Raw genomic sequence first — 11,003 nt, forward strand, 5'->3', positions numbered from 1 at the left:
ATTGGGCTCCTGTAGGGGGCGTCGCAGTTGCCTGGCCTCACTGCTTTTACCATTCCCAGGGCTGCAAAGTGGAGGAGATGGGAAAGAGAACCGAGGGACGCGACCGCTCAGAGGCAGCCCCCAATCATTCACCGCCCCCCCCAACACACACACACCCAGTCTCATAAGAGCTTTTATTTATTGATGGCTGAGGCTGCATTTTTTATTTATTTATTTTTTGCTTTCAGGCAACTCCAAGCACCTCTTTCATTCTCCCCCACCCCCATGGCCCACCCAGTTTCCTGCTTGGTCTCCCTACACTCAGGACTCCTGTATCTCTTCTGGAAAAAGCTCAGAACACATTCATTCCCTCGGATTTGAGGGGGGAAAAAACACAGATAAGATGCTGAGAGCAGGACTAAAATCAGAATTCAGAAGAACGTTTATTGAATGCAGTCTGCTTATCAAATCCATCGCCTTTTTAAAAATATTTCTTCCAGTGGATGACTTTGGTTACCTCTCCTCTCTCGTGTGCATTTGCATAGCCCGTTTAATAAAGCTCTTGAACAATAATAAGAATTCGTCTTGTACCTACTTGGAGTCCCATCTCCCTGATCTTTCGGGATGCTGGAGGAGGGATACCTGTGGGGGCAGCGCGAAGCCAGCCCAGCGCAGAGCTTGGCAGTGCCCAAGCTCCACACTTTCTTAGGCAGATGGTTAAGTTCCCCCAGGTTCGTGCCAGGTTTCAACATCATGCTGTGATTTTGTCCTTCTGGAACAGGATAAGTGTTGCTTCCCAGAGTGGCCTTATTCGAACAGAAAGAAAACCCTCTAAATAGGCGGAACAAGGCATCAGGAGAGAAAGTTCTCTAAATGCACTTTAATATGAGCCGGGTATTGTGTGGAATTCAGCGCCCATCACCGTTTAGCTGGAGAGTTATGGCAGTGATTGGGGATGAATAGAGGAACATAATGGATACATGTGGCGTTTGCTCATTATATTCAAGTTAGCCCAACTCCACTGTGGAAACTGTTCAACTTTCTCTCCCCTTAGCTTGTCACTGTGAAATAATACAGACATTGGGGCCTCCAATGGGATCGCCTGCCACGCCATTCTATTTCCACTGCTAACGAGGGCTTCATAAGCCTTTGATACAGTCTGATCTTTGAAACCTTTCCAAATCTCCTCAAGCTTATGCTAAATCCTATTTGGAACTTTTTTTTCCTTGCCTGCTAGCGCCCGGCGCTTAAGAAAGCCATTTGGACAGTGACATGCATACTAACGCATCGCAGCGCTCTTTTCTGAAAGGGAAGTGGCAACTCTGATCACCGGGGCTCACACGAGCAAAACACAATTGCGCACACAAATTTGAATACAATTAATTTTCCCTTCTCCTTTGGGCTCCTTAATCGAGAGGCTGTTCCGAGGGCGCCGTGGGAAGCTGAAAGAAGGCGAGCAGAGCCTCACCGGGAAGAGCAAGAATGTGGAGAGGGGAGCTTGCGAGAGCTTGGAAGCCTCCGAGGTGCAAAATGCAGAAGGGTGGAGGGGCGGGGGTGGGGTGGGGTCCTGAGCCACGGGGGCCAAATCCCAGCGTGTTTGCTCTTAGATCAAGCAGCCGTCACAGGAGGGGCACAATAAACAAAACCTGTGCCAACTCCTCTACATACAAGGCGCTGACAGGGAAGGGAAAAAAAGCAAAAGGAGTTAAAGAAACAAAGGAAAGATTCTCTAATTTTCCTTTCTTGTTTTCCCCTCTAAGCCTTTCCACATTAAAGGGATTGTCAGAGGCTGGCGTAGGAGCGGCGCGAGGGCGAGGTCTCCATTGGCTGCCTGGCTCGGGTGATTTGCATATCAACGGCTATAAAAGCGGAGGCGGCGCGCAGCGGCGCAACGCCAAAGAGGAGACAGGAGAGAGAGGTGCAGAGTGAAGGCGGGTCCGCGCGTCCTCAGAGCCAGCCTGAGCCGCGGAGCTGCAGCCAGCAGAATTCTCCCGCACAGGGTTCGCAAAGAGCGTGCTCCGAAGAGCCTGGGACTCACGCCCGGACCTGCAGATCCGAAAGGAATCTCTTCGTCAGCCTTTTGGAATAGCGCTTGGAGCTGGCGGCATGAGTCCAGTGAGGCGCAGGGGCAGCCCCTGCCTTTTCCCGTTGCAGCTCTTCAGCCTCTGCTGGGTGCTGTCAGTGGCCCAGAGCAAGACAGTGCGATACAGCACCTTCGAGGAGGATGCTCCCGGCACAGTCATCGGGACCCTAGCTGAGGACCTGCATATGAAAGTGTCCGGAGACACAAGCTTCCGCCTGATGAAGCAGTTCAACAGCTCGCTGCTCCGGGTGCGCGAGGGCGACGGGCAGCTGACCGTCGGGGACGCGGGCCTGGACCGAGAGCGGCTGTGCGGGCAGGCCCCGCAGTGCGTGCTGGCCTTCGACGTGGTCAGCTTCTCGCAGGAGCAGTTCCGGCTGGTGCACGTGGAGGTGGAGGTGAGGGACGTCAACGACCACGCGCCGCGCTTCCCCCGAGCCCAGATCCCTGTGGAGGTGTCCGAGGGCGCGGCCGTAGGCACGCGCATCCCCCTGGAGGTGCCGGTGGATGAGGACGTGGGCGCCAACGGTCTGCAGAGTGTGCGCCTGGCCGAGCCGCACAGCCCCTTTCGCGTGGAGCTGCAGACGCGCGCGGACGGCGCCCAGTGCGCCGACCTGGTGCTGCTGCAGGAGCTGGACCGCGAGAGCCAGGCCGCCTACAGCCTGGAGCTGGTGGCCCAGGACGGCGGCCGCCCGCCGCGCTCTGCCACAGCCGCCCTCAGCGTGCGCGTGCTTGACGCCAACGACCACAGCCCGGCCTTCCCCCAGGGCGCGGTGGCCGAGGTGGAGCTGGCGGAGGACGCGCCCGTGGGCTCGCTGCTGCTCGACCTGGACGCGGCGGACCCGGACGAGGGCCCCAATGGCGACGTGGTGTTCTCCTTCGGCGCCCGCACCCCGCCGGAGGCGCGCCGCCTCTTCCGTCTCGACCCGCGCTCGTGCCGCCTCACCCTGGCCGGAGCCGTGGACTACGAGCGCCAGGACACCTACGAGCTGGACGTGCGGGCGCAGGACCGCGGCCCCGGGCCCCACGCCGCCACCTGCAAGGTCATCGTGCGCGTCCGAGACGTCAACGACAACGCGCCCGACATCGCCATCACCCCGCTGGCTGCCCCGGGCGCGCCCGCCGCCTCGCCCTTCGCCGCCGCCGCTCTCGGCGGGGCGGACGCGACCTCGTCGACCGGCCCCGGGACGCCGGAGGCCGGTGCCATGTCGCTGGTGCCCGAGGGCGCGGCGCGTGAGAGCTTGGTGGCGCTCGTCAGCACCTCGGACAGGGACTCGGGCGCCAACGGGCAGGTGCGCTGCGCCCTCTACGGGCACGAGCACTTCCGCCTGCAGCCGGCCTACGCCGGCAGCTACCTGGTGGTGACCGCCGCCTCCTTGGACCGCGAGCGCATCGCCGAGTACAACCTGACTCTGGTGGCGGAGGACCGCGGCGCGCCCCCGCTGCGCACGGTGCGGCCGTACACGGTGCGCGTGGGCGACGAGAACGACAACGCGCCGCTCTTCACGCGGCCGGTCTACGAGGTGTCGGTGCGAGAGAACAACCCGCCCGGCGCCTACCTGGCCACGGTGGCCGCCCGGGACCCGGACCTGGGCCGAAACGGCCAGGTCACCTACCGGCTGCTGGAGGCCGAGGTGGGCCGCGCCGGGGGCGCCGTGTCCACCTACGTCTCGGTGGACCCGGCTACCGGGGCCATTTACGCGCTGCGCAGCTTCGACTACGAGACGCTTCGCCAGCTGGACGTGCGCATCCAGGCGAGCGACGGCGGCTCCCCTCAGCTCTCCAGCAGCGCCCTCGTGCAAGTGCGAGTGCTGGACCAGAACGACCACGCACCGGTCCTGGTGCACCCGGCGCCGGCCAACGGCTCCCTGGAAGTGGCAGTTCCCGGGCGCACCGCGAGGGACACAGCCGTGGCGCGCGTGCAGGCCCGGGACGCGGACGAAGGCGCCAACGGGGAGCTGGCGTTCGACCTCCTGCAGCAGGAGCCGCGGGAAGCCTTCGCCGTAGGCCGCCGCACGGGGGAGATCGTGCTCACGGGCGACCTCTCGCAGGAGCCGCCCGGCCGGGTGTTCCGGGCGCTGCTGGTCGTATCCGACGGCGGCCGGCCCCCGCTCTCCACCACCGCCACCGTCAGCTTCGTGGTGACCGCAGGCGGCGGGCGCGGGCCGGTGCCGGGAGCCCGGAGCACTCGCGCCCGCCCGGCTCGCGGCTCGCGGCGTCGGGGCCCGCGCTACAGTGGGACACGCCTCTGATCGTCATCATCGTGCTGGCCGGGAGCTGCACGCTGCTTCTGGCCGCCATCATCGCCATCGCCACCACCTGCAATCGCCGCAAGAAGGAGGTGCGCAAAGGGGGGCCCCGCCGGGAAGAACGGCCCGGGGCGGCGGGCGGCGGCGCCTCGGCTCCTGGCTCCCCGGAGGAGGCCGCCCGGGGAGCCGGGCCCAAGCCCAACATGTTCGACGTCCTCACCTTCCCTGGCAGCGGCAAAGCGCCTTTTGGCAGCCCCGCGGCCGATGCGCCCCCGCCCGCGGTCGCGGCGGCCGAAGTGCCGGGCTCGGAGGGCGGCAGCGCCACGGGGGAGAGCTCCTGTCACTTCGAGGGGCAGCAGCGGCTCCGCGGCGCGCACGCCGAGGTGAGGCCTTCCTTCGGCTGGGCGCCCCCCTCCGTGCTCCGCGGGCAGGCTGGGGGAAGAGACTGGAGGGGTCTCGGTGGGCGTGCGCCGGACATGCCTAACCTGTCGCGCTTGTTTGTTTGTTTTTTTGTTCCGTGACCAACCTTCATCCCCGCTCCCCCCATTCCCTGCTGCAGCCCTACGGTGCCTCTCCCGGCTTCAGAAAGGAGCCTGCGCCTCCTGTGGCCGTGTGGAAAGGACACTCTTTCAACACCATCTCCGGACGAGAAGCGGAGAAGTTCAGCGGCAAAGATAGTGGCAAAGGGGACAGTGATTTCAACGACAGCGATTCCGACATCAGCGGGGACGCTCTGAAAAAGGATCTCATCAACCACATGCAGAGCGGTGAGCACTCTTTCCTACCAGGTTCATCACCGTTCCCAGCCCCACTCGCACCTCCCCACTTGTTTCAGTCCCCGAGTTCCAGTTCCGGGCAGACCACAAATGGTGAATTTCAAAATGCCAAGTCGAGGCAGCTCCATCACCTGAATTCAGCATAGCCCCATCCTGGTGGGCGGAGGAAACGGTGATTGATGCTAGCTATCTGAGGAGGGGAATTCTGCTTATCAGTTTTTTTTCCTTCCAGTAAAAGAAGCTGAGCCAACTTGGAGTTCGGTGGCTTTACAGGAAGCAACGTTGCTTTCAAACCTTGACTGACTGGTGTTCATCTTCATATGCTTTCCTTTTCAGCCACCCTGACCCTGCCTGGTGTTCTGAAGATGGAGGCATAAATGCGTAATCTCAGGAATAGTCATGCTCTCTTCCTTTCTCTTTTACGTTAGGACTGTGGGCGTGCACTGCTGAGTGTAAGATCCTGGGCCACTCTGACCGCTGCTGGAGCCCGTCATGTGGAGGGCCCAACACGCACCCCTCGCCTCACCCGCCCGCCCAGATGTCTACCTTCTGTAAGAGCACATCACTGCCCCGCGACCCTCTGCGCAGGGACAATTTCTACCAGGCCCAGCTGCCCAAGACAGTGGGGCTGCAGAGCGTCTACGAGAAAGTGCTGCACAGGGACTATGACAGGACAGTCACTCTGCTCTCCCCTCCTCGTCCAGGGAGGCTCCCAGACTTGCAGGAGATCGGGGTCCCCCTCTATCAGTCCTCCCCTGGCAGGTACCTGTCCCCAAAGAAGGAAGCCAATGAAAATGTGTAACCCTACGCTGCATGCCTTCACACATACACAGGTCACTCTGAGAAGCCCCTAAGTTATTGACCGTTTTCAGTGTTGTATATATAAATATGCAAGATGTGCCTTAAAATGAAGTTGTTGGAAGCTATTTCCAATCACATTGGTACTGTTTGGTATTTGCAAACAAAAATGTAGTTAATGTAATTTTTATGAAATGTGTGCCGTATTTCCTTTCTCTTATCATGCTATTGACTTTAATTTCACTTGCAGCTTGCCATTTTCTTAGTGTTTTTAACCTGTACATTGTGTAATGTAATGTTTGTATATAATGAAATTTTGTTATATTTTTATATAATAAAAGCTAAAGTGGAAGTTATTGCCAAAGGAAATGTCTATAAGACAAAAAAAAATGTGTTGGAATTACTTAATGGAAATTTATCTTTTACCTGAAACAACCTTGTGTTTGAGAAGTTTTGCCTTGCCAAGTATAACTTGTATATCTTGAGTCTGTGGTAGATTTCAAGTTCAATGTTATTTAATTACATTTGGTTTTCTGTAAACCGTGTCACTTATAAGCACAGTAATAAAGGATTTGTCATGTGTTTGAAGAATCTGCTAATTGCTTTTCATGAACTTGCCTACGGTTAGACATTCACAAATAATTTGAATACCAGGGCTGATTTCAAGGGCTGATTATTTGGACATTATTAATGTTCACAGCAATATTAAACCTGTGGGATTCAAGTATTGGAAAGTCTCATCAAAGTATTAAAACTATTTGTTGATTTTGTAAAACATGTGCCTATCCATAAACATTAGGGACTCTATAAAATTCCTCCCCTCGCTTAGTCACTCAACAAATATTTACGGAGCATCTACCGCAAAGTCAAGAGAAGCTGTTTGGGCTGTTCATTTACTAATTCAACATTGGTAGATATTTTACTAACTGCAGTCAGTAATTCCTCTAGGAACTGGGGTTTGAGGTTAGGAAAACATAGTCCCAAGGAGCTCTTAGCATATTAGGGATGTTAACATCAAGAAGAAGCTCTTAGCAGATTAGGGGTTTTAATATCAAAAAGACTCAGATTCATGGGTGAAATGACATGATGCTTGGAATTTGCTTTAAAACATTCCAAGAGAAAATACAGGGGGCTATATGAAATAAGATTGATAAAATATTAACCACTGTCAATGCTAGCTTGGTTGTGTGTGTGTGTGTGTGTGTGTGTGTGTGTGTGTGTGTGGTAATTATACCAATCTGTGTGTTCATGTTTGAAAATGTTCGTAATGGAAGACTTAAGAAGACTTATGCCTTACACTCTGCATTCATTTCATTTGAAATTAAAGTGATAATAATGAGAGCTAACGTTTACTGAACAAGCTTTTTTATGAGCAGAGTTCCTTATAAAGCATGCTGCATACATTATTTAATCCCCAAACTATCTCCATAAAATAGCAACTATCATTATCTCCATTTCACAGATTAAACAAACAAACAAACAAAAAACTGGGCACAGTGAGGTTAGGTAAAACGCCCAAAGTCACACAACTAAGAAGTGGCCAGGATGACATTCAAACCCAAATTATTCAAGGCAAGAAAATAAAATGAAGCAACAAAAGTTTTTTGTTTTCTAACTTGAAAGAAACAAAGCATTAGGTGGAAAATCCCAAGGCATTGCTTTTACTGCCTGATAATTGTCTAACCCTTTATATTTCTGAAGTGCCCCTGTTCCTTTATCACTAATTATAGAGTGTGAGGCACCGTAATGAATAGAGGAGCCCTCAAAGCTGCCTGTTGAAGTCATAATTGAAACCAGTGGTGGCTCCACACTGAACAGCAGGGTGGGCACACACAAATGCTTCGCCACCCACGGCCTGTGCAAAGTTGAGCGGTTTCTGCAGGCACCAGGCATGCGCCCATCAAGCTCAGGCTGCCCAGAGCACAGGTTCTGAAAGGAAACAGCGAATGTGGCCAGGTTACCAGACAGCTCCAGATCCATGGTGACCAGCCCCAGGGAGGTAGCCTTCCTATTCTACCATCTAAAGCTTTATTCTTGAGCAGTCCCATTAAATGCAGAGCTGAAGAATGAATAATCCCACGCTGCAGCCCCAAAAGCATCCAATCTCTGAAGGTGTTGGCTTGCTTTTGTCCTTCAAAAGTAGTATCATGTCATTGTCATTATTTTGTGTTGGCCTGTGAAAAGTATTTCATGACTCCAAAATTCTGTTTTCAGAACCTCTAGGACTTCACTGTCATATTTTTCCCTTAGAGACATGACCATTAAAAGACCTTATTTTTGCATGGAACTTAAAAAAAAAAATCAAACACGTAATTCAGTTCTTAAAATCGTTGGTTTAAACAAGAAAAGGCAGGGAGGGCTCCTTTCCAGATCAGCAGCAGGAACGCACAGAAGAAAAAAAAAAAGAGCCAAACAAAAGACGCTTTCCACTCTTCTTCAGAAACTTCTATTCTCAAGTTCATTTTTAAGAAAATATATTTCTTTGTTAAATGAGATACTGTATAATGCAGAATACTTAGGACAATTCCTGGCCTGCAGTAATAGCCACTGTATCCTATCTTCCTCTTTCTTTGCCTCCCTTTGGAGCCAGTCTCCACTGGAACTGCCAGGGCTGCCCCACCCACTAAGGAAGGTGGAAGACTCAGGATGTCTGGCCTTGTTCTGACACTGGCTTGCTGGCGTCACTTCTTCCACTTGCCCTCATGTTGACTCAACACTCTACAAACAAGTGTGGCTAAAATGAACATCACAGGCAAACTCACCAGATATTTGTGATGGTACCAAGGAGACGGACAACCCTTGGGCACCTTGGCTGTCAGCACTGGGGCACGGGAAGTTCCTTGGGGAAGGGGGAGGTCACCTTGAAAGAGAAAACTAAAGCTTGACTTTACCTAGTTCACATTTTTATGTCTGGCCCCATTGACTTGGATAGTCTGTGCTTCCTACAATAAAATATCCATCAAAGAAACCACTTTAGAAAATTAAAATGTAAGTGGTTTCAACATCTGTTGAAAAGTGCATTCTGAAATAAAGCAAAAACAGGATGTATGTCTCCAAATACAAATACCGGAGATGCCAAAAAAATGTACACAAGTGGACACTTTGGTCAGCATTGCTCAAGCAGTAGTTCGCCATAATCAGAAGTGTCTGGATGCTGATGGGAACCACTTTGAGCACCTCTTGTAATTGCACAAGTCAAACATGACTTGTATTCATATTTTGTTATCGGTATATATTAATACAATTCTAACAGCTTTTTCCTTTCTTAAAATGTACATACATTTTTTTGGCACCCTCTTTACATATGCACATGGAACGAAAAAAATATATACATGTATATAATTAGAATGAGTTCTATGCCATAATTAGCTAAATAGCTAGCTTATCTCACTTGACAAATATAAGTTTTGTCATCTAAAGATCCCATTTTAGTAAACAAGCATATTCACTTTAGCCCTGAATTCAGTAACAATAGGATAATTGGAATGCTGTAAGTTATGAAAGCAAACTGAAACAAAGTAATACAATACTCAATGGGGCACGGTGCTTTGCAACACCTCAGAAGGGCTTTGAAAATGCTGCTTAGCTTTCAACAGCTATACAATAACTGGAGAGAGTATTTATTATTCTCTTTCTTCAGAGGGAAATCATCTGCAAGGGAATTCACCCACAGGTTCAAAGTCACCTAATAAGTGAACAGCAGGTAGAAAGAGACAACAGGCTCTTCTCCAAGCACCAGATTAAACGTGCTTTTGTAGCAGGGGGAAAAAAATCTTCACTTGTTATCAGCGTATAGGATTGGCCCCCACAAAACTTGTCTAAGGAATTTCAACATGCCAAAGTGAAGACTGTGTTGTGTAATGCAGAATTACGGAAAATTCATTTGCCAGCCCAGTATGATACTTAGCAATGTTACGGACACCTTGGACTCAACACATCCAAATCAAAACCACCCTCCCTTCTCTGCCACCATTATCCCCCAAAACTACCCCCTCTGGCAATGGTCTTACACTCAATGAATGCGACTGCAATTTTCAGACCAAACCCAAAATAGAGTCATTTTTAGATACCACCGCATTTCTTACTTCCACTCATCAAGGCCTATTGATTTCGTTTTCTATATATTGTTTAATTGTCCCTCACTCCACTGTAGCAGATATGATGCTCTGCCGACCGCTGGGTTCACCTCAGCTGCAGTGGACACTCCTGTCTGTGCTGCTTGAGGCCCCACCCATGTTGAGGCCACCAAAGCTTGTTCAGCCTGGAAGGACTGGGGGGATTCAAGACCTGTACAGCCAACCCTCAGCCACTTAGGGACAGGCATTGGTAAATAAATACCCCAGTTTTCAGGTCCCATTAGGGACGATTTTGAGCTGTATTCTACACAGTTCCTCCCAGGGTCCCAAGTGAATTTGAACCCCAGTTGTCCACAGCAGTAATCCACTCAGTTAACACCCCCCTTCACTGGCTTTCCTCCTTCCCCATCTCACTGTCCTCACTCAGTCACTCGTGCTTCCTGGGGTTACCTGCACCCACATCCAGTGCCTGTTTGAAGGGGGACTACCCAAATCAGGATGGCTGCCTAAGAACGAGACTAAGAATAAGGATATCACTTAGTGGTTACTGCATTCCAGGCACTGAACCAGGCATTTACAGATAATCCTCACAATCTTGCCAGGTAAGTACTGATCAAACCATCTTACATATGAAGCACATGAGATTTAGAGCAGTAAATTCATGGGATTAGGGGGGAACTTGGATGGGTATTAGAAAGAACCGGGATTAAATTCGAGATCTGTCTGATACTTCCGGAATAAGGCATAGCACCTTATTGAAATTCTCATTGCTTCTTTCCCGGGTTCCAGCAAAAACCTCCTATCTGCACTCCCTGGGGTCACTGCTTATCCCCTACCGTCCCATCCGCCACACTGCTGCCGTAAAGACCTTTTCTAAACATCTGATCTTGTCGCTCTTCTGAGCACTACCCTCATGACTTCCCCTTGTCTTTAGGATAAAGTCTGCAGTGCTGTCGATGGCCTCCCAGGCCCTTCATGCTGGTCCCCACCTCCCTCCCAGCCTTGGTCCTACTGCTGCCCCTCCCCACCCTCCACCCCCACCGGT

General features: G+C 52.0%; 1 protein-coding gene across 1 annotated transcript; it reads left to right on the top strand.

Annotated features, from left to right (window-relative positions):
• The first annotated feature begins 281 nt into the window (after positions 1-281).
• On the top strand, positions 282-6,464 carry PCDH8 (protocadherin 8). Its single transcript, XM_019650359.1, is given in 4 exon segments — positions 282-4,225; positions 4,228-4,691; positions 4,868-5,075; positions 5,513-6,464. Coding segments are annotated over 4 exon segments (3,186 nt in total). The 5' UTR covers positions 282-2,085; the 3' UTR covers positions 5,887-6,464.
• Positions 6,465-11,003: the final 4,539 nt, after the last annotated feature.

Source organism: Hipposideros armiger, unplaced genomic scaffold (genome assembly GCF_001890085.2).
Source record: "Hipposideros armiger isolate ML-2016 unplaced genomic scaffold, ASM189008v1 scaffold_140, whole genome shotgun sequence".
Lineage (NCBI taxonomy): Eukaryota > Metazoa > Chordata > Mammalia > Chiroptera > Hipposideridae > Hipposideros > Hipposideros armiger.